This window comes from Antechinus flavipes, chromosome 1 (genome assembly GCF_016432865.1).
Source record: "Antechinus flavipes isolate AdamAnt ecotype Samford, QLD, Australia chromosome 1, AdamAnt_v2, whole genome shotgun sequence".
Taxonomy (NCBI): Eukaryota; Metazoa; Chordata; class Mammalia; order Dasyuromorphia; family Dasyuridae; genus Antechinus; species Antechinus flavipes.
The window spans coordinates 211,463,996-211,488,670 of NC_067398.1; the positions used below are offsets into that span (position 1 = coordinate 211,463,996).

Here is a 24,675-nt window from a genome sequence, read left to right on the forward strand (position 1 = left end):
TTTGAACTCCTTCAATCTCATGATCTGTAAAGATCACATAATGTATTAGAGGAAAAAAGCTTAATTTGAGACCAAGGTCTCCCCCTGCATCTAGAGCCATTTCCCATCATTCTGATCTATACCTTTCCATTGGGTCCAGATACTCCAGAGGAGGGATTGAAAGTGACATTTTTACAAAGCCCAACTTGATTTAAATTCAATTCACTTGCAAGTTATAAGTTCTCTTCAAGAACAAAAAACTAACAACAGACTTGGATGCAAAATACTAGCTCTTCTACTTTCTACTCATATGACTTGTGAAAGTAATTTAACTTTATGCAGTTCAGTGACCTCATCTGTGGAATGAGAATGTAAATATTTGTCTTTTCTCTCACATTTATTGTGAAGATGACAAGCTACAGCTTTAAATCTCATAGTTAAGAGATCTAGTTTTAGAGGTTGACTCTAAGCCTTACACTTAATTTTTCAATATGTAAATCTCTAGACAATCTTCTGTCATCTTACTGTGGAACCAAGTTCTTTAGGAACAATCGACTTAGGTTTTTTTAAATGGTTAGGTTCTTTCCATATCTGATACCTACTCTTTCCCACCTCACTTTATGCTTCCTTTTGCACCTTGTATTCCTCTGTTTGATAATAAGCTCTTTGAGGTCAGAAACCATTTAAAAAATTCGTTTTGTATCCTCAGTACCTAGAATAGTGTCTGGCATATAGAAGGTGCTTAATAAATATTTATTGACTAGCACCAAACTTTCAAGGGTTTTAATATCATTCTGGTTGATAATGACGTTTACAAATCTAAAGATTTGTAAGGTAGCCAGGAAATATTAAGTTGACTAGGCCCTTGTGCTTTTTTTTTTTTTTTAAATCTGGATACTGATTAGATTTGAATTTAATAGTTTATTCAAATAAAGACTGGAGACAAGCAATCACTAGGCACTTACCACACTATTGGAAGAGGATGGATTATGAAACTTCAAAGGAATAAAGTTTTTCTCACCTAACCACAGCCTTTTTATATGTTTTCTAGATGAAAATAAAAAATTATTATGAAATACAATTAGAAATGTAGTCTCCTTTGACAAGAAAAAAACACACGTAAAGGTAAGGAATGAACAACAAATGGTTACATTAATTGGTGCTTTTAGAGATGATATAGTATAATAGAAACAGTATTAGATTCTGCCACTATCTAATTGTGAAGGTTGGGAAAGTCAATTAACTTCAGATTCCCCCAATCTCCAATAATAACAATAACAACAATAACAATATTAACCATTTAAACAACATTTTAAGACTTGCAAAGCCCTTTACAAATATAATTTCATTAGATCCTTAAAACAATAGCTAGATGCTATTGTTATTTCTATTTTACAAATGAAGAAATTGAGCATCAAGCAGTTGAATGACTTGTCAAAGTCAATAAATATTTGAGGTGCAGCTTGAACTCATGTCTTCCCAATTCTACGTCTGGCACTCTATTTACTATGCCATTTAACTACCTAATCAATAGTGTCAGTTCTGTCTCAAAAAGATTATTGTGAAGCTTAAAGGAGATGGTTTAACTTTATTAATATTTTGGTCTTGTGATGCCCATTTGTCAGCATCTTTTAACCTCTGGAACAAATACACCTGAGAATAGAGTATTTTATGTTATTTCTGACTTTGTGACATGTTTTAATGCCCCAGTTTTTGATGTGTGCTCTGCCTTGGAATTTAGAATAGTTAGTTATGTAGTCTTCAGCATGATTCTCCCAAAGGACCCCACTTCATATTTTATGGAGAAAATGGAGTCCAGGGCCCAATGCAATTACTACAGTATCATCTATGAGAGGAGCTGTCCATTGTTAGAGAATCCTTTTTTGATTTTAAGTATACAGGATGATAATATTAAATTCCTTAGGTCAGCATATGTCTTTATGCCTTTACATTTCATTTAATACAAGTACTCAGCAGGTCAGTGAATAAAATGATCCCTATGGTAACATCTGCTACCATATTTTGCATAATTTTACTATATGCTTGACAGATACTTAGGTTGAAAAGTAGAGACATTCCAACAATGAGATGATTGTTGCCAGTTCCAATGATCTTGTGACAAAGAGAGCCATCTACTCAGAGAGAGGACTGTGGGGACTGAATGTGGATCACAACATAACATTCTCATTCTTTTTGTTGTTGTTCTTTTCCATTTTGTTTTCTTACTCATTTACTTTCTTTTTTTAAAATCTGATTTCTCTTATGCGGCAAGAGAATTGTATAAATATGTTTATACATATTGAATTTAACATTTCTTTTTGTTTAATATGTTTAATATATATTGAATTGCTTGCCATCTAGAGATGGGGGTGGGAGGAAGGAGGAAAAAATCTGAAACACAAGGCTATGCAAGGGTCAATGTTGTCAAATTATCCATGCATATATTTTGAAAATAAAAAGCTTTATATAAAAAAGAAGAGGCATTCTTTTGTTCTATCTAATCAAATGCTTAAAAAATGAATATGTGTGTTTTGTAATATTACAGTCATTTCTGAAAACTAAAACAAAAATAAAACCCAGTGTATACAGTGGCATTTAATATCTCAAGAGATGCTGGCTGGAAAAAGTTTTTTAAAAATATAATAATGAGGGGAAAATGGTAGCCCAAGGCAGTTATAATGATAATGTCTGTTTTGCTGCTAATTACATGATATGTCATTGGATCTAAATCCAATGAGATATCTAAACTAGAAAAAAATTAATTGGTTCTACTTATAAATGATGGATCCCTGCAAAACATATCAAATAAGTCATACCGAATATATTCAAGTAATTCTACTATTGAGTATAAGTTTACTATATTCCATTTTTGTAGAGTTTTAATTGCTAGACATTTTTTTCCTTTACATCCTACCATAAACCTATCTCGTTGCAATTCAGTCTAGTGTTTCCCTTTGGAGAGAAGCAGAAAATTAAAAACTCTTTCACATGAAATCCTTTCAAATACTTGAAAGCATCCAAATTCTTAAATTGATCCTTATATTATGAGATTTCATTTGCTTCATCATTGTGATTATAATCTTCTGGATGAGTTCTAGATTGTAAGTTTCTAAATCTTCTTAAAATGTGGCACCAAAAACTGAACATAATGCTCTAGAAATAATCTGACAAAGCAGAGTCTAATGGATTATAATCTTTCTCATTCTAAATCATATGCATCTATGAATGTAGTTTGAGATTGTGTTACTATTTTTTTACTACATCATTCTGTCTCATATTGAAACTGTAATCTATTGATATCACTGCTACTCAGTTATTATCTTCAAATAGGTAAAGGAGTAGGTATGAACATGGACCACTAATTAGGGAGCAATTAATGGTCCTAGACGAGAGAAACATACTAGAGATAAAATTTTAAAAGGTTAAGTTCGTTGTAATCTGAAAAGGTAAACCATCAAAATGAGTTTACAGAAGTAACTAATAATAAAGCACACTTAGGCAAAACTTTGTTGAAAAATCTGGAGCAGCTTCTCTTAATGCTGGTAGAAGTAAATAATCTGCATTGAGTAAATTGGGAAAGCATTATAGAGTGAAGCATAAAGTAATGATAAATAAATTGACCTCATTCAAAATCTTAACCTGAGTTCCTTTAGGTGGTTAGCCTGGGAGTCAATAATCCAGCTTCTATCCATTCACCTCACCCTCAGAAATACCTCCAGCTGCATCTTTGCTAGTTTGAAGATGCTTACGATCTCTCTCCTTAGAATGCTTCTGCAGATCTCAAAGCCAAAAAATGCAAGTTTTTCATCTACTCAAGGACATACACATTAGGCATCAATGCCCATATTTTCTTCTCAGGTATATAACCATGCCAGTCTTTTAACTACTAGAGATAGTAAGTCCAGATGCTGGAGGCTAGCTGAATTCAGGATCACAGAGGCAATATCTTGTTTGTCTGGGTTTAGTTAGGAGTGACTGAAAATTGGTTGGGGATGTAGTTAAGGGTAAAAGGATAATCCATAGTAACAAGAACTGGTGGAAAAAATGGCAGCTATGTAATAAAAAGAGAAATCTTAACCAATAGGCTATTTGATTCAACATTTGTGTGATTTGGAGAGTACCTATTCCTGATATGATTTTTATTTCTTGATTGATTTTATTCCTTTTTGATATATTTTAATTTTTTTCCAATAATTTATATTTATATATTTCCCAATTACATATAAAAAGCTTTAACATTCATTTTAAAAAAATGACTTTAAATTTTCCTTTCCCTCTTTTACCCTCTCCCCTCTTTGAAAAAGCAAACAATTTGATATTGATTATACATGTAAAGTCATGCAAACATATTTCCTAATAAATCATGTTGCAAAGGAAAAAGCAAAGAGAAAAGGAAAAAATGAAATTTATAAAAAATTATGCTTCAATCTCAATCTATACTCATAATTCATCACTTCTCTCTCTCCAGAGATGAATACTATTTTTTATCATGTGTCCTTTGGAATTGTCTTAGATCATTGTCTTGATCTAAGTTTTTCAAAATTGATTATCTTTACAATATTGTACTATGTTCAGTATTCTAGTTTTGCTAAATTCACTTTTCAAGAGTTCATATAAGTCTTCTCAGAGTTTTCTGAAACTGTTTTGCTCATTATGTTTTTATAGCAAAAGATTATTCCATTACAACATATACTACAACTTGTTCAGTCATTCCCCAATTGATGGGCATTCTTTTGAGTTCCAAATCTTTACTATCATAAAATGAAGCATTATAAATATTTTTAAAATAGAAATAGGTTCTTTCCCCTTTTCTCCAATCACTTTGGGACACAGACCTAGTAGTAATATCGGTGAGTTCATATCATTCACTTTCATCCTTATTATTTCTAACTCTGTATTTCCCTTCATCCCATTTTCTTCTTCTTTCTTCTCTTTTTATCTTGTCTTTCCTCTAGTCTTGTTTTGCTTCTGATCACTGCCTTCTTTTATCTGCCCTCTTTTTTATTACTCCCCCTTTCTTTTATCCCTTTTCCCTCCTATTTCCCCGTTGGAAAAGATTTATTTTTGAGTTTATCTTTACCTTTGATTTATAGATTTCTCTTTGATTTTTAGAATTCATTTCTTTCTACCTGAATGAGTTTATGAATGTCATGGCTTAGAATGTAAAAGAGCAAGTTAACCATTTTTGTTAACTACATTAAAGCATAGGAAAGGGGTATTAAGTGGCTCATTGACTCATTTAGTTTTCTTACCTGTAGCATGCTAAAATGTGAAATAAATAGCTTATACAAGTAAGAGAAGCAGAAAAAATGGTCAGCATCCAAACACCTGTAATAACAATAAAAAGGCATCTCAGTGCTCTCTCTATACAACACAATACAATATGTACTTTAAATACTCAGACAGTTCCTTAAAACCTGATGCTCTGTAACAAATACCACACTACTTTGTACCATATGCATGAGAAAAAATTGGGAAAAAAATCTATTTTGATTCCTTTGGCACTAATTATTATTTTAAAGTAATAAGTAAAGTTTTTGCTGGAGCTTTGTGAGATGCTACCTTTATATTCTCTCTCTATTCATGGTAACTTTTATAATCCTTCCTTCTCTCCTAACTTTAAATAGTATAAACTGGAATACATGCAGCTACTCTAGAGGATGCATTATTCACATAATTGGGAGAAACTGTATACAAATAGAAGAACAGAAATATGCTAGTAAATATTTAACCACCAGTTCTCTGGGAAGGGTGTGTGTGTGTGTGTGTATGTGTGTGTGTGTGTGTGTGTGTGTGTGTACATGTGACGCTTTTTTAAAATTAGGGACAAATTCATCCACAAATACATACATTATCCAGGGGAAAGTGCACTCAAACTCATCAGTGATAATTTCATTATATTCTGTTCTGGTCAGACCAGTCTGGAAGTATTATGTTAAGTTCTGGGCAGGATATCTTAAGAAGACCATTGACAAGATGTATCAGTTCCAGAGGAGAACTCTGAAGGAAGAGAGTTATTTGAAGTATAACTATGATTATTTAGCCTGAAGAATACAGGCTGAGACATGATTCAATGGAGTCCTTTTTGCAGTAAGACAATCCTCTTTATTCTTCTGTAATTGATTCCCTTGCTTATTCTCCACACACACACACACAAATCTTTCCAAAACCTCTACTCTTCTTAAACTTCCCATAAATTACCTCCTACTAGGCAGAAATTGAGCATTCCCATTGTCAAAACAAAACAAAACAAAAACCTTCAAGTTATCATCCTATATTTTTTTCATTTCAGCTAAATAAGAAAAAAATTGTTTACATTCACTGTCTCTACTCCCTTTCTTCTTCTTTACTTGTCATTTCTTCACAATCTATCTTCTGGCTGATAATCATTTTATAGAAAGTGATCTTCTCAAAGTTACCAATGAACAGTCCCCATCCTATTTGCTGCATTTGGTACATGAACCATTCTCTTCTCCAGGTTATACTTCTGTGAGTTTTCATGATGTCACCCCATTGTCCTCCAACACATCTAACCAACTCTTTTCAGACTCCTTTGCTGACTTAATCATTTAAATAAGAGGTAAGCAAACTACAAGACATGGATCACATCCAACCGACCTCTTGTTTTTGTATGGCTCACAAGCTAAGAATAATTTTTTTACATTAAAAATTTTTTTTACTGCACTTAAAAACTCTATTAGAAATAAAATTCTAAAGCAATACAGTGTAATAAGGAGAGAACAATAGACTTAGCAATTCAGGCTCTTACACTGCTATGAACCTTCCCCAACTCATTTCACTTCTCTATGATTCAGGTTCCTCATCACATTGCAATGTAAAAAATGTTCAGTATTCCTCAGGTAATTTAGGGGAAGTTTAAGAAGAGTAGAAAAAGTTTTGAAAATAATAAAATTAAGAAGTTGGATTGGATGATATAAAAGATTTCTTTCAGTTCTGGTATTTTATGTCTCATCCTATGTCTTATGTTTCTTTGTATCTTATGATGGTAAGATCATTTATGTAAGCTATTTTATATCTTAACTCTTTCCTGTGAGATGTCCTTTCCCATGATTTAGGATCATCAGATTCAAAGCTGAATGGAACTTTGTCCAATCTTCTGACTTTACAGGTGAGAAAATAGAAGTTCCGAGAGATGACATAAGTTCCAAGGTTCTTTCTACTGGTAGTAAGTAGCAAAACCTGAATTCAAAACCTCTGTCTTCTCAATCTAAGGCTCTCTCGACTATACCATGCTTGGACTTCTCTGGGAACACTACTATCGATACTTCACCAAGAATGAGCTAATGCTAGTAAGAGCTAATTAATTATAGAGTTATGAAATGACAATAACGGAAAATCCCTAAGTTTATGAGCCTTTTACAGAATCATCCTGTTAAGTTTTCATGTACTCTAATTAATTAATAAGTGGTTACATCCATTTTGACTTTTGGTTCATGACAATATAGAAATCATGGGTTATTGAAAGTTAGCAATGCCTTGACAATTTATACCAAATTGGAAAGGCTTTGAATAAAAAACTGGTAATGGTCCATATGTTAGTCATGAAAGGACCAGCTTATATTTGGAGAAACTCCAAAAACAGAATACTTGGTGATGAATGACTTTGGGTTAGAGCAACTCATTAAGATTATGCTTAGAGGTAGCTAGGTGGTACAGTAAACAGAGAACTGGCCCTGAAGTCAGGAGTACCTCAGTTCAAATCCAGCCTGAGACACATACTAGCTAGCTGTGTGACCCTGGGCAAGTCACTTAACCCTGATTGCTTCCAAAAAAAGATCATACTTAGTGTATGATGTGGTCTGAGGTACAATGAGAGGGAAAACTTGTTTGAATAAAATCATAGCTCCTTAATTATTATAAATATTTTAAATATTAAGGAGATGATAAAAAGGGAAAATGAAATTAAAAGGAGAAATATAAATAATAAAAGGAGAAAATGAAAAATTCTAGAATGTTTTATTCTATCATTACTCAAACAGAAAGCAATTTTTAAAAGATAAAATTCCATTTTCCACATTTCCCTAATTTCTGTTCTTCCTCAAAATCCACATTTTCAGGATGATATTGTTTCCCAACTATTCTGTAAGAATGGTTTTGTTTTATTTTGTCAGTTTATTTAAGAGAAAGAGCCAAGCTGTTAAACAAGCCTTGAACTGTGAATATTTCTTTTCACAGAACTGCAATCTCAGTCACTCAAAGCACAATAACTGTACAGGGACTGGTTTACCTTTTGCTACGTTAATCAGCTCCTTTATCCGTAGAATAGCTGGTGTCAGTACTCCTGTCTCATTAACTGAAGCAATGTAGCTCTCCAGTCCCTCCTCAAACATGTCTAGCTCTCGTACAATGTATGTGTACATGCAAAATTCAATTATAATGAACTGGGGGAAAAATGGAGGAAAGGTTTTAGAGATATTGTCATTATTCATGGCATAACCCAATGCATACAAAGTCCAATGTTATCCTAAAGACTGTCTCTTTAGGCTCTTTAATTTCTTTTAATATTCTTTCTAGTCTCTATGTGGCTCTGATTTATTTGAATGGCATTGCAATGTGAAACATGTTCAGTATCTCTACCCATGTGAGAACTTCAAATAAATATGGGTCTAGACATCCATATGGGAACTCATTAAATTGAATCAAATTGTTATAAGTAATCCAAGGTCATATTTCCATTGATAAATAAAAGGAAGTTTTGAGGGTGACTTTGGGGATGATCCAGGCAAAATAATATCATCTTTAAAAAAAAATACTGCATTCTATGGAGTTACATTACATGTACTCTGTCTGACATTACATGAGCAATCCAAACAAGAACATGACTTTATTTTTGCCTAAATTATAATGACAATGGATTCTTTTGGAATCAGTAGCCCTGGGCATGGATTCTCATGCCTATTTTTGCTATTAACTACTGTGGCATCTGGGTCAGTTTTCTCACCTCACTGGCCTAATTTAGTTGTGAATGGGAGATTTTAATTATCCAGCCATCATCTTGGCTCTCCATTTGAAAAAAGAGAAGCAAATAACATTAAATGATATTTTCAGCCTTTAAAAAGGGAAGATCCAACAATAGGAAATTCTATCTCCAAAATGATTCTCATGAACAGAGGGAATTGGTTGTTCAAGGTAGAAATAATGGGAATATTGAGAGGGGAAAGGAGAAGTGATGATTCCATATTAGAGTTTGTGATGGGGAAAAGGAAAGCTGGACACAGTCTGATAGGTACCCCATATTTTGGAAAAGCTGTTTAAAAGGATCCAACAGGAAGGTGGGAATTAAAATTCTCCAGAAAAAAACAGCTGAGGAGGAGTGGCTAAAAAAAAAATCTCAATGAAATTCTGAGAACATGAAGAAAAATAATTTAAATGAGAAAGAAAAGTGGTGGTTATCTCAAGAAATTAATGAAAAAGCCCAGGGAACTTAAAAACTAAGTTAGATATTAAAAAAATACATATAAATGGAATTGGAAGCAAGGGTAGATAATAGATGATGAATAATATGGGAGTATGATATAATTCTGTAAAAATCATGTTAGAAGGTCTATAGCTATGGAGTTGAAGCTGGTAAATGTCATGGGATGATATCTGACAACAGAAAGAAGGAGGCTCAATTACTACCTAGTTTCTGTTTTATCTGACAAGAAGAATGACTTTTGCCTTGAAAATGTCTGAAGAAGAAAAAAAGAAAAAAAAATTCTTCATAGGAAGCTGATACCTAATCTTAGTAAGGAGATAGTAACACAGTACCTTGTTGTCTTTGATGACTTTGTCATCTGTTTCAGATAAACTTATAGCCTTAATTACTAAAAGAATTGTTGGATTGATTGCTGAATAATTTTGAAAGATTGAGTAGACCAATAGACATAGAGAATGGCAAGTGTTTTTATTTTCAGGAAAAAAACAACAGAATTTGTGGCAGGGATTCTCAAACTGCGGGCTAGATGAGGCAGCTGAGGATGTTTATCTCCCTCACCCAGAGCTATGAAGTTTCTTTATTTAAAAGCCCACAAAACAAAGTTTTTGTTTTTACTATAGTCCAGCTCTCCAACAGTCTGAGGGACAGTGAACTGGCCCCGTATTTAAAAAGTTTGAGGACCCCTGGACTCAGGTAAAAGGGGAAGAGAACAGGATAAGTATTTATTAGGTAAGTCCTATGCTATGTGTCAAATCCTATGCTAAGTGCTTTACGAATATTATCTCATTTGATCCTCACAATAACCTTATGAAATAAGTGCTATTATATCTCCATTTTATGGTTGAGCTAATATTAGTTAAGCAACTTGCCAAGGGTACGCAGCTAGTAAGTGTCAGAGGCAGAGTCAAGTCTTCCTGACTCTAGTCCCATCTACTACATGACTTAGCTTATCTAGCAGTCTAGACTTCCATTCCTGTTAATATTTCTTCTGCCTGTCCAGAGAATACTTCTGGGAGGAGAATTCTAGAATTTGAAGTGAAGGGTATTTTAAAATTTAGGTAGAAATCCTGAGGATGAGAAGTACGGATTGGTATGGGTTTTCAGGGAATCTTCTTTGGCAATTCAATTCACTAAAAACCTACTATATTCAAGGTGCTAGATGAAGATGGAATCTCTTGATTTTAAAGATCCTTTAAGGAACACAAGTTATACCTAGGTAAATAAATACAAGAGTAATTGGATAGTGAATAAAACATTAACAGGTGGAAAGATCAGGAAATCCTTCCATTTAGGGACTGATACCTGATTGAGCACTGAAGGAAGCTAGAGATCCTAAGAAGTGGAGGTAGTAAAGGAATATATTTTAAGAATAAGAGAAGTTCTGGAGATTGGAAATAGAATATTGAGTTTGGGAACAGCTATTATGCCATTTTGGCTGAAGCACAAACAATATAAGTAAGATGAAATGCTTGGAATTGTAGATGGGAGTTAAAAAGTTTGTATTTTAGGCAGTAGGGAGTCGATGAAGATTTTGGAGGAAAGGAGTGACATAGTCAAACATGAATCTCAGGAATATTTGGCAGCTCCACTAAAGGTGGATTGGAGACGAGAGATTGAAAGTAGGGAGACAAATAAAAAGTTATCAAAATAGTTGAGGTGAAAGATGAGAGAAGAACTAAGTTGAAAGGAACAGATGGAAGAGATGTAAAGTTAGAATCCACAAGATCCTGGTAATTAACTGCGGATGAGGGGATGGGGAAAGGGAGAAGTAAGACAAGGATGACTCTTATGTGACTTTGGACTTGGAGTGCTGTCTTTGCCAGGAACTGGGAAGTTTGGAAGACCAATAGAATAGGAGGAAAGAAGAATGAGTTTCCATTTTGCACAAACTGAATTTGAGATGTTCATAGAACTAAGTAGAAGCAAGTAGTCGGGTGATGTGGGCCTAGAGAGAGATCTTGGATGATTTGGAAGTCATCTGCATAGAAATAACAAGTATACTATTATATTCTAATGTGAGTGTTTAGAGAGAAAATGTTTCAGAACAGAATCTTGGGGAGCCATAGGAAGGACATGAATAAATGATCCAGGAAAAGGTACTGTGATGCAGTGGGCTTAGTATCCAGAAAAGGAAACAGTGATTACTAGGAGCTAGATAACATCCTCTAAATTAAGTGATGCCATACTATTTTCATTCCTTGTTGTTATTTGACAAGGTTTTTAGACTGTCATCCATGAGGACCATGTGGCTTTGCACTCATACACTTACCAGCAAAGACAAAATAGGTCCTAGCGGGGCTTCCCTGTCTACATAAGTATTGTATTAGATGACTTTTCACATTCCTTCCAAATCTGGCATAGAATTTTAGAGTTGCGAGGGAGCTAGGCAGCTGCCAATTTATAATTATTTCTATTGCCTACCTGAAAAAGTAGTTATCCAGCCTCTGCTTAAAGATTCTAAAGAGATGGAATATACTATATCCTGAAGCAACCCATTCCATTTTTGAACAGCTCTAATCTTTAGAAAGCTTTTAATTACTTTTTCATTTTGTACTTAGATTACTTTAGTTATAAACGTCAAGGCTCACAGAAGAGACTTAACCCCTTACTAGACAGACTTCAGATTGTTGAAAGCAGTTATTATGTCGTTCCTGAAACTTCTCTTTCTCAATCTTTTTTAGAATTATCATGACAGTAAGATGTTAGTTACTATGCTATATTGATCATGCAATTTTTAAAGCAAACTAGAATATTATGTTTTAGATTACTTAAATCTAAAACATCCAAGATGTTCCAAAATACTTACAAAGACTTTTTAGATCAGAGTTTGAACTGAATTGAATTGGATCATTGATATAGGTAGGTTCTCAGAGATAACTACTTTCAATTTCATAAATTGAATTTAAATTCTTAAGACTTACAACTAAAATCTCAAAGATTTGTGATCCCTAAGTATGGAAACTCTCTTCAGTAATGCAAACTGAAACTACTATGACTAGGAAGTTCTTTGAGATATAAAGAGATTAAGTGATTTATTATGGGTACATAACCAGAAACTTTCAGAAGCAAGATATGTAAAGACCTTCTTGCCTCCAGCCCAAAGTTCTGTCTACTAGGACTTGTGACAAATATAATGGGTTGAATTTGTTCCACAAAGCTAGATAAAAATCTTTATTCTAGATAGTGGATGAAGTTCCTAGGTCGTGGGCTAATGCATAGTTTCCTTATGTCTTTAAAAAAGCACAGAAAGGGCAGATCAGTCCTATTCCTCCTTCCTGCCCCTTTCATCTAATTGCTCTCTGGGGTTAATTGAATTATAAAAAGGATTCTTTAGGGGGAGAAACCCATTATAGATTTGTCTTAACTAGTGAATTCTCCTTAGAATATTAAAAACAAAAATATTTTAAAAAAATTTCACTTTGTACCTTTCTCAAGAGTATGCCTATTGTGTAAATGATCATATATTCCCATATTTGTGGTCTAGAAAAGAATCCGATTTACTTACAAGATATAAGCAGATGAAAGCTAACACAGTAGCACCAATCATTCGACTTGGGAACTGAAAATATGGATCCCATTCATAGATTCTGCGTTGAAACCAGGATTTCTCTTTTTCTCTGTAGACAGATAAACCCAAATAGATCTGAGGTAGATAAATAAGCTAAATTGTTTTTAAAAAGCTATGCCTTCTTCCTCAGTATTTGTCCCTTGTGTTAACTTTGCAGGGAAATTTCTGTGAAGACTTCTTTGTGCTTGCTGCCCATGCATAATAATTTCTGTCCTAGGCTACCTCAGCACTCCTATAGCACCTAAGTCTGTAGGAAGCTTATTTAGGAAATGCAGGTGAAGGAGTTAGGTTCTGCAGTGAATTGAACACTCAACCTTATCTTCCTGAGCTCAAATCTGGCCTCAGACCCTTATTAGTTGTGAGACCCTGGGCAAGTCACTTAACTCTGCATTTGCCTCAGTTTCTTCATCTGTAAAATGACCTGGAGAAGGAAATGGCAAATCATACCAGTTTCTTTGCCAAGAAAACCCTAAATGGGGTCACAAAGAGTTGGACATGACTGAAATGACTGAACAACACAAGAATAACAACAAAGTCAAGGACAGATGTAACTTAAGAGTTCTGTGATACCTGTGAAATCACTCATGAATTATGTGCTTTAAAAAATTCAAATTTTTATTACTTATTAATTAATAATAATATATTGTTATATATGTATATAGATGTTATATACAGGTGCTATATCTACATGTACTTTACTAAAGTGCCATCTTTACGGCACCTGCATAAAAAGTCAAGTAGTGTTTTTGTTCACCAACTTTCATGACAATGCTATTTTAGAAAGATAAAATTTCAGAGGAACAAGTCAGTCAATAAAAACATTTATTAAGTTTTTACTTTGTTTTGGACACTGTGCTGTATGTGTGTTGTATATATGTGTGTGTGTGTGTGTGTGTGTGCCAAGAAAAACAAAAGATAATCCCTGACCTCAAGGAGCTCACAGTCTATCTGGGAATCAAGCAAACACATAGGATCAAAAATATATATAACCAGGATAAATAGAAAATAATCAACAGAAGGAAGGCACTAGAATTAATAGAGATGGAGAAAACCTTCCTAAAGAAGCTAAGATTTTAGCCAGGACTTGAAGGAAACCAGGAAAAAAAGATGAGGAGGGAAACCGTTTCAGGCCTGAGGGACAAGTAGAGAAATTTCCTGGAGCTGGGACTTAGAGTGTCTTGTTCAAAGAACAGCCAGGAGGTTAGTGTCCCTGGATGGAAAAATACTTGATGGAGTGAAAGATGAAGTCCTTCTAACCTTCTTTGGAATCATTTATTTATTAAATATTTACTGAAGGCTTACTATGGATTCTTAGTTTTACTCTGAGCTACTTATTTGGAGTTGTTTCATGATATCATGATTTGATTGCATTTTTTATGCTCCTTATGACATCTGTAGCTCTCAAAGTACCACTTGACATATAAAGCACGTTGAAATGAATTTTGTTTTGTTGGTTGTCCTTTATTCTTGTCACTCTGCTGCTGTTAATGCTCTCTTTAATACACACATGTGTGTATTTATACTATTTAATAATATAGTTTTATATATAGTTAATAAATATTTTATATATGTCATATTATATATAAAATGAATATTTATATGGAAATATATATCCCCATAGGTATGTATGTGTTGTGTAATACATATGTAATACACACATATATACATGTACTTCTCTGGCTATATCTTGCTTTCCCTAGTAGAATACAAGTTCTTTGAAGATAAGAATTGTTTTGACTTTTTTGTCGGTATCATAAAAGCTGAATTGAATTTTCTTTAAATACCACAGTTGGTATTCATGATATATCTAATTACTCTACGTAATATTCATATTGCAATAATATATAAAAATTTAAATAGTTATTTTTCAATTATAGTACTTGAGACCTGCCTATAAATTGCCTGGGAAAAAAATGGAGGACACAGGTAATAAGTATCTGAGGCCATATTTGAATTGAGTCTTCTTGACTCCAAGATCTATCTTCTAGTTACTAGCCACTTATGTCTGTGCAGTTGTTTTGATCACTTTTAACTTATTTCCTTAAACTGCTGAGATTTCTATTTCCAAAAATTACTATAATGCCCAAATGAAACAGTTTCTCCACCTCCTCCCACCTTTTTATAGCTTCCTAGTTTCCATAGATAATCTATTTCTATTTCCTAAAAAGAAATAAGAAAGAAAAATGCTCTGATCTTATGTCTGCTCATTTACCCAAATTCCCTTAATATCCTCCCTGGAACTGGAGAATTGAAACATTTCCAAAGTGTCTGCATTTGTATCAGTGTGAGATATTGTCTCAGAGATGGAACCCTTTTCAGTATAATTCCTGTATAACTTTTGTGACTTTTCTTCCCATTCCATGGGGCCATGTAAAGTCAATTTTGTTGTTTAGTTATTTTCAGTTGAATTTTCTTTAAATAAATAGAGTAATAAAGTAAGCATGAAAATTTCTGAGTCCTGTCATTTTAGTGCAAGAAAGGGGTCCATTGTCATTGAGAAGGAGAAAAGACAAAGAGGGTCTACACAGGTTGAGAAAAATGTATGAATTAGTAACCAAGCCCCCTCCAAAGAAGGGATGATGAGGGACATCAGAAGTCAGGTGGGCTGCTTAGGTGAGGGATAAATAATTGAATCTATCTTACTGTTCTGGTGGTTTCCTCATCAGTTGTTTTACATGCTCTGCTTGATGAACTTCCAGAAAGGATCTTTCCTCCTATGAGAAAAGGAAAAGGATTTTGACTTCTCTAGTCTCTTTATAATTTACTTCCTTCTGTGATCTCTGATCCAGCTACATTGGCTTACTGGACATTTCTCACCTGACACTCCAACTTCATCTCTGTGCTTTGGCACTGGTGGTCTCCTGGACTACTTTCCTTCTTCACTTCCTCCAGCCTATTAGTTTCTCTGGTTTCCTGTAGACTCAGCTCAAACCCCACCATCTGCAGTAAGACTTTCTCAGTCCTTCTGCAGGATCTTCTTGCAGCTAGTACCTTTCCTTTAGATTGCTGCTTTTGTGATTGTTTAGTCATGTGTCACTCTGTGTGACTCCATGGACCATAGCATCCCAATATTGTCTCTCAGGCTTTTTTGACAAAGATACTGGAGTAGTTTGTCATTTCTTTCTCCATGAAATTAAGGCAAACATAAGTTAAATAACATACCAAGGTCACACAGATAATAAGTATTAAAGGTCAGATTCTTGGATCTTCCTAACTCCAAGACCAGAGTTCTATCCACTGGGCCATCTAACTACCTTCTTTCTATCCTGCCACCTTAGATTACCTTCCATCTATTCATCTATTATGTACCTGATAAGTAGATATTATTATTTTCCCCTTTTTATAGTTGAATAAACTAAGGCAGAAGAGATTGAGTAATTTGTTCCCACAGTTAAAAATATCTGAGGGCCAAATTTGAATTCAGTCTTCTTAACTCCAAGCCCTACCCTCTTTTTACTATGCACCCACCTGCTTCTGCAGACTATTATCCTCTTCCTTATCTGTGCAGTTATTTTTATTACTTTTATCTTATATCCTTAAACTGCTGAGATTTCTCCCTATTTCCAAAAATTACTGTAATGCCCAAATGAAACAATTTCTCCATCTCCTCCCACCTTTTTATAGCTCCCTAGTTTCCATAGATAACACGTTTCTATTTCCTAAGCAGAAATAAGAACAAAAAATGGTCTGGTCTTATGTCTACTCATTCACCCAAATTCCCCTACTATTCTTCCTGGAATTGGATAATTGAAACATTGCCAAAGTGTTTGCATTTGTATCAGTGCGAGTTATTGTCCCAGTTATTGTTTTCCGCAGTAAAAAAGGAAAAGCTGAAGATCCACCTTCTCTCCCCATGATCCTTCTAGGATTCTCCAGGAGCTAAAACCCTCTGAGTAGGAAGAAAGAGTAGGATGAGCAATGAGAGAAATTTTATCAATACAATTATTTTTAATAACAGAAATTCTATTCTCAGTAGCACCTAGTTATTCTGTGACAAGAACTGTTACTGAAATAAATGTTGGTATACATTGTGACAGAGTTGCCTAGTGAAGAGAGAGCCAGTCTTGAAGCCAGGAATTTTTGGGTTTGAATGGCTCTTCTGACACATATTGGCCATGTGTCCTTGGGCATCTCACTTAATATCCAGGCAAGTCTGACTCTAATTTGAAGAAAAGATGACAACTTAAATTGGAAAAGAAAATTGCCTCATGAAGAAGTTCTCTCTATGATTGAAATCATAAGTATTGTCCCTATACCTATCATTATGGTGCTTTGAGGTTTTTATAATGTTTTCCTCCAAGCAAAACTGAATTGGGTAATAGAAATAAGCATTATAATTTCCACTTTATTGATGAAGAAGCTAAAAATCTGAGCAGAGAAGTAACCATGGCATCCAAACTTAGTTAATTTTTGGAGGTAGAATTCAAATTCATGTCTTCAAACTCCAACCTCAGCCCTCTTTTCATTGCATCAAGTTGTCCCTTAAGTCTAATGTATTAAATGAAAATTTATCACCTTTCATAAGCCACAAGGACATATCTTAATTGAAGATATGTCACACAGATATCTAACAATCTATGTACCTGGGAGAAGAAACTGGAAAGCAAGGGAGGGTACAGCAATGACAGATGGCTTAGCCATCACAAGGCAGCTACAGGTATAGGAAACAGGAAGCTTCCAGGGAGGGGAGAGGCAAGGAGCACACCTGGATGAGACAAGAAATGGGTCTTGTGATAATTTCTTATTTTAACAAAATATTCTTGTTAACTAGGTGCTGAATTCACTTATTTTTTCTCCAACTGGAAGTCTAATGGTGCCATTATTACCTCCTCAATCTGGTACACCTGAGCAAAGTCCCTGTCATCTTGTCTTAGTTATGACTCCGTAAAGTGTGGGAGAGCCTACATCTGAAAGTATTCTCTAAAGGAAGGAAGAGCTTATCATGGCTCATACAGACTGATTCTTTGCTGGGGCTCACCAGCTAATGGGGGAAGGTGATTAAAAGGAGCTCTATTAATGTGGTTGAGGTAAGAAGATGAGAGCAAAGCTAAGGGATAGGTGATAGGGAAATTGTTTCCTGGAAAAAGAAATGGCAAACTACTCCAATATCCTTTTGTTTGTTTTGTACTTTTATTCTTTTTCCATTTTTCCATACAGGGACTATGCCTCATCTTGAGATTTTTTGATGCATTTCACAACAAAATGAGCAAGGTAATTATTAAGTAGTTGTACATAAAGAAAATCTTTTACATGTGTTGTTTACAGCTTTTTGCATTTTACAAAAAGGAAACTCTCAATTAACAGAGAGAATGCTGATGCTATGCTGTGTGACTACATAAAAGGCAATGTTTGTTTCAGAGCTTTTGGTAGGAGACAGTTAATGAAAGAGAGAGGGGAGAGAGACAGAGAAAGAGGGGAGAGAGAGAGAGACAGAGAGAGAGAGAGAGTGAGAGAGACAGAGAGACAGAGAGAGAAAGAGAGAGAGAGAGGCATATTTTTTGAGATAGCTGCTTTAGAAAGACAGATAAAGAGAATGAGGAGAGAGCCAAAAACATTCTTTGAGAAATACTTTGGAGAAAGTCTCTGGGTGACAACACTTGGTTTAAGCTGGCATCTTATTTTGCTCTCATCAGAAAGGCTCATTCACTCTTGTATATTTTTCTGGTACTCTCTAATCTTGTAGCTTCTCCAATTTCTCAATACTCTTTTGCTTGGATAAATTGATTTTTCTTGACATTCATGATTTCCATGGTCTTTTGAGTAACCAGAAATTGGTAGGAACATTCTATGCCAGTGAGTATAAGCCTAAGGCTACCCTCTGTTCTTAAAATTTAATAACAGGAAAGTAGACCCATGTGCCAGCAATATTTAAGCAAGAGGACAGCTATAATTCTAACTTAGTACCCCTTTTAGAGACTCATGACCCTTTCTTTGTTTATTTCAAGGAAGGAACTATCATCTCCCTTGGAAAAAGAGTAGGCAACATTCCAAGGATATTTGTTCCAGACAATTTGAGACAACTTATGTGGACATACAAATATCTTATATGGGCACACAGACATCTTAAACAGATAATCATAAAGTTGACTGTATTTTTAAAAAATTATGGCATGGGTATGGGAATAAGTTTTACTTACGTTTTGAATCTCCAAACCTAGATGAATCTTCAGAGCTTTTACAAACATGTAAACAAAACGGCCTAAGAGGAAAGCCAGACACAGCAAGGAAGGCCAATAGAAAATAACTGTTTCATATGCTCCAATTAGCTGCAATAGAAAACAAAACAGACAATATATGATTTCAGAATTCTCACATTGAGGAAATAAGAAAGGAATATCTATTCCAAATATGGGGAAAGTTTGCCTTGATTACCCATACTTGAATATGATGTATCAATGGGAGAAGGAGGCTTAGAGATTTTCCATATAATTCTGCTCTACCAACTCAGTAAGTACCATTTTATGTGGAGGAAACTCTGAGAGGTAGAGAAACTTATTTAATTCATACCCCTCATTTGTGACAGAGTTGGTCCTGGAACCAAGGATTTCTGGTATTGATATTGTGGATGGATGTTGTCAAGGTGTGTTGTTAAAAAAAGACCTGAGTACAAATCTATCCTCAGATACTAACTGATTGAGGGAACCTGGAAAGTCACTTAATTTTTATCCATCTCATTTTTCTCAATTATAAAATGGGCATTATGATAGCACCCAAATTTTTGTTATTGTGAGAATCAAATGAGATAATGTTTGTAATGTTCTTAGAAGAGTCTAGCACATTTGATAAATTTTGATTTGATAAAAACTTTTCTCCTTTTCCCTTCTACCACTATTTTTTTTGTTTCTCTCTCATGATGAGACTAGGGACTTGATCCAAGGAGCAAATGGAATAATGTATGTGAAAGTGCTTTGTTGTTGTTTTTCCTTTATTCTCGAAGAGGACCATGACATCAGGGAGGTAATGCCCTAATATGCAAGTGAAGTGGATTGAAATGAGGGAGAACTGGCTTCCCTTTTTCCTCCAGAGCCATCTGGATCCAGTGGCAAGATATAGATCAGGATGACTGGAATGGCCATGAAAGACCTTGGACTTTTTAAACTAAGATTTTTTTTTTTTTACCAGATTTCACTTTGACTGAAACAACAGTGACTAATTGACTAAGTGACCTATCAGTGACTAAGATTAAGAAAGAAATGAGGCAGAGAATAGTCTTTTTTGCCTAGTTAAAAAGAAAAAAATATATCAATCTTGGAAGGGAAGACCCTCATGGTTTCTGGCTAAAACAAAAGCAGTTACTATTTACTTTCACTGTGAGCCAATCAGGGCCTAAAGACCAAGTGAGACTTGGTCAATCAATGAGAGCACAGAAGGTTAAAATGACAGATGTACGCTTGCCAAAATAATTATTTTATGGAGAACTCATACAGGGCAAACACTCACAAGGTGGTTGGAAAAAGCATACAAAGACATTCTCAGGGTATCTCTTAAGAACTTTAGAATTGATTGAATCACATGGGAGACACTGGTACAGGACCATCCAGCATGGTGTGCCCTCATCAGAGAAAGTGCTGTGTTCTATAAGCAAAGCAGAATTGAGCTAGCTCAAAAGAAACATGAGATGCTTAAAATAAGAGAAACTACCCCAAATGTTCATAGGGCCTATTTGTATCTGACCTGTGGCAGAGTACTCTGAGGTTGTATTGGTCTGATCAGCCACAGTCAGATACTCTGTAACTTAACTCTAACATGGTGATGTCATTTTGGTCTCCTTTGAGCATTAAGCGCAACAACTAGCCAACCAATCAACCAACCAAGAAAGAAATCCAGCCTGCAACATATCTTGGGAGATTTCAATGATTAAAATTTACAGTCTTTGGGCAGAGCACCTGCCGGTAAGAGTGTGATACCCTATTGGACAGAGGGAAGAGAAGAAGGAAAGCAAAGGAGAAAGGAAAGGAGAAAAGAAAGGAGAAGGAAAGAGGAAAGGAAAGGAAAGTGTTGGAATCCTTATAAAGTGTTAACTCATTAGAGTTGATAGAGACAATAACTATCTAATTTAGCATGGTACTTAGCAAATCCTCTAGCTCACTAATGTATTTAAGTACTCATTGGAGTTCACACTTTTGGGAGATTCAAAAGTCAGTATTCAGTATGAGATTCAAAGCCAGAAACCCATAATCCCACTCTCTTGGAGGAGGAATCAACCTTTTATACCGAGCATAAATATAGAAGCTCTTAGAGCTTCAAGTCAGTTCACTTCGGAACATTGCCAGGAGTTGGAGAGGAGCACTCTGGGAGGAAGCCCACAAGCCCACTCTCGGAGGTGGAGTTAGATTCATTCCAACTTTCACCTTGGTGCTGGCTGGAGGCTGAAGAAAGCAGAGGCAAAGGACAACTGCAAGAGCTCTTGGAACCAAGCAGTTAATCTATCTGATCCCTTCCATTCACACTTTCTGGGTCTCTCCACATCACCTGACGATTATCTAAAGATAGTGGAGCTGCTCGCACTGGACACTGCTCTTCTGGTGGGTTATAAAACCTGTCTGCTGGAGCCAGTACATCTTTATCAACAATTAAAAAAATTAATGGTATAGAGAACTAAATTTAGAAGTTCTCTAGAGAACTTCTAAATTTAGTTCTCTATAGGAAAGGAAAGAGGAAAGGGAAAAAAAGAGGAAAAGAAAGGAAAGAGAAAAGTAAAGTAAAGGAAAGAGGAATGGAAAGGAAAAAGGAAAGGAAAGGAAGAAGAAAGAAAAAGTGAGAAAAAAAGAAAGAAAGAAAAAGAAAAACAGGCAAATAGTGTTGCCCAGCTGGCCAGTTCTTATTGGATCCCCAGGGGCACTTCCTGCTATTACTCACAGAAGTTGTTGTTGGTCCTTAGTTCTCAAAGAAGACCATGACATCAGGAAGGGGATGCCATGAGATGCAAGTGAAGGAGAGCTGTGCAAAGTCAGCCTCATGTTCTCCAGAACCATCTGGGTTCAGTGGCAAGATAAAGACTAGAGAAGGCCTTCAAAAAAAGGCTTTGTAAACTATAATTTGATATTCAAATTGGATTACAATTATCATTAATCTCTTGAGAGGTAGTTTGATGTAGTGGATAGTGCCTTGGTCTTTAAGTCAGGAAGACATAGTCTTTCATGAGTCCGAACCTGAGTTCCAATCCTGCTTCTGACATGTACTATTTAGCATGTGATCATGGGCAAATTAGTTAACCTCTCAGTGACAAAGACCATCCCCTAATATAGTGAGTTAAGAGAAGTTGTTATCTTGCATCAACTAGGAGTTTCCCTACTGAGAGCTCTTTACTCTAATGAAATCATAGTTCCAGACTAGTAATATTATTATAGTTCTAATTCCTGACATAAAATTTTTAGCAGTCTTCAGTCTTCTAAGAATTAAAGTCTTAGAGTTCTGCTGAGACTTAAATAGGTTAAATGACATATCCATAATTACAGGGCCATTAAGTATCTGAGGCAGGATTTGAACCCAAATTTTCTGAGTTCCAGGTATAATGTTTTGATCACCATACCAGGCTGCCTTAAGTTCATCATCACAATTCCTCCTAAACTGTTAGTTGATAAGAACTGGACATTTTATCTATTACTAATTATCTAATTTATCTATTTGTAGTTATTTTGTTTTTCAAAGGTCATTCCTAAAGATGTAAAAAAATCTCAATAACTCAAAGGAATGAATTTCTAATGATGAAATTTCAGTCACCATGACAAGTGATGGAATATTTTGGTCAAAAGAATTATTCAGCCTTTCTACTCATAAGAATGGCCCTGGCTCAATATCTCATTTTTTATTTGGTTTTGGTCACAAAGTCACTATTTTCCCTATTTCATTTCATTTTTATCAGTTACTAAAACCTGAAAAAACATTTGATAGTTTCATGATTTATTAATTGTTGAGAAAAGAGTTTTGCCTTTTTAAATTTTTATTCCATGTCATCTATTTATAGCAGTCTTGGTTTAATCCTATGATTAGGTAACTTGGGGAAATGAAGAAAATTCAGTGCTCTGATTGTGATATTTCAAAGCAGGGTTAGCACGAGAGTATCTGAATGATAGGTGAGCAACTGCTTTAATCTTCTCACATCTTCTTCCATGAAAAGTCTAAATGTGTGTATATGTGTGTGTGTGTGTGTGTGTGTGTGTGTGTGTGTGTGTAATAGGGAAGGGAATAAGCATTTATACAGTGCCTACTATATGCCAGACACTGTGCCAAATGCTTTGCAAATATTCTTTTATTTGATCCTCACAGCAACTCTAGGAAGTAAGTAAGCATTGTTAGTTGGCACCCCTATTTCACAGTTGAGGAAACTGAGGCAAGTGGAGGCTTTGTTCAAAGTCAAACAGCTAATAAGTTTCCAAGGCTGGATTTGAACTCAAGTCTCCATGATACCAGGTTTAGCACTGTGTCCACCATGCTACCTAATAGCCATGTTAGGCTTAAGGAATGGAAAAGGACACCAAGATTTATTTACCACAGTAGGGCAACACATTGCCCAAGTAATGCAGTGGAAAGAATATGAATACAAGAGATAAAAATCTAGCTTCAAATCCAGCTTCAGACACTTACTATCTATGTTACTCTAGATAAATCATTTAATTTCTTATTATTTGAAAAATAAAGGGGCTGGGACAGCTAGGTGGCTCAGTGGATAGAGCACCAGCCCTGAAGTCAGGAGGATCCTAAGTTCAAATCTGACCTCTGACACTTAACACTTCCTAGCTGTATGACCCTGGGCAAGTCACTTAACCCTAATCGCCTCCGCAAAAAAAAAAAAAAAAAAAAAAAAAAAAAAAGAAAGAAAAAAAAAAAGAAAAAGAAAAAAAAGGGATTGAACTACGTGACCTCCAAGGATCTGGATCCTAGTTCTGGGTCTGTCTCACATGCTATGAGTCTTATTTCTTCCTCATCAACAAGTCCTGAGCTTCAAAGGTCTTACTTGGGCTTAGGGTGCTCCTGTTGCTTGATACTAATAGCTGCCTTTCATTTATTTAGTGCTTTAAAGTTAGTCAGATGTATTACACTCATTTATCATCTCATTTGAGACTCACACAGTCCTTTAAATTCTTTTGCCATCTTTATGACCTGGACTGACTTGGAAGCCCGGTGAAATCTATGACCACTTCAGAACAATCTTGTAAAATGCAAAAACAAAAAATATTGTGTGTGTATATATATATATATATATGTATATATATATATATATATATATATATAAATATAAATATATCTATATGTATGCATACATACATATATATACACACACATATATATGAGCTATGAAATCAATTAAATTGAAATAAAATAAAATGAAAACACCAAGTTTATGGACTAAAAGGAAAGAATTTCTACTACTCTACCGTTGTACTATAGGTATTATCTTCATTTTACACATGAGGAAATAGAGATTAAATGGCTTGCCCATAAACACAATCAGAAAAGCAAGCTTTGAGCATAGACCATCCTGCCTCCAGCATTCTATTCATTGTTCACTTCTGACTTAGCTTAGAGAAACATACTTTGATCTTGGTCTGTTGATTAATCCAGGCTTTACTTTGAAGATTTTCCTAGGAATAGTGAGATGCAGAGAAGGAAAACAATTGATTCCTTATTCTTTTACTCATTTAAAGACCATTGGTGTACAGTGATACTTAGAGGGCAAATGAATGTG

The 24,675-nt window shown here is 34.9% G+C and overlaps 1 protein-coding gene across 1 annotated transcript in view; it reads right to left on the bottom strand.

The window, feature by feature from the left end:
* LOC127544865 (stimulated by retinoic acid gene 6 protein-like) overlaps positions 1-24,675 on the bottom strand; it is a 48,260-nt gene that overhangs the window by 11,412 nt on the left and 12,173 nt on the right. The window contains exons 7-12 of the mRNA XM_051971745.1: positions 19,124-19,252; positions 15,630-15,700; positions 12,924-13,035; positions 8,228-8,381; positions 5,232-5,307; positions 945-1,026 (exon numbers count right to left, since the gene is read on the bottom strand). Coding sequence (XP_051827705.1) covers positions 945-1,026; positions 5,232-5,307; positions 8,228-8,381; positions 12,924-13,035; positions 15,630-15,700; positions 19,124-19,252 — 624 coding nt within the window. The remainder of the gene's footprint in view (positions 1-944; positions 1,027-5,231; positions 5,308-8,227; positions 8,382-12,923; positions 13,036-15,629; positions 15,701-19,123; positions 19,253-24,675) is intronic.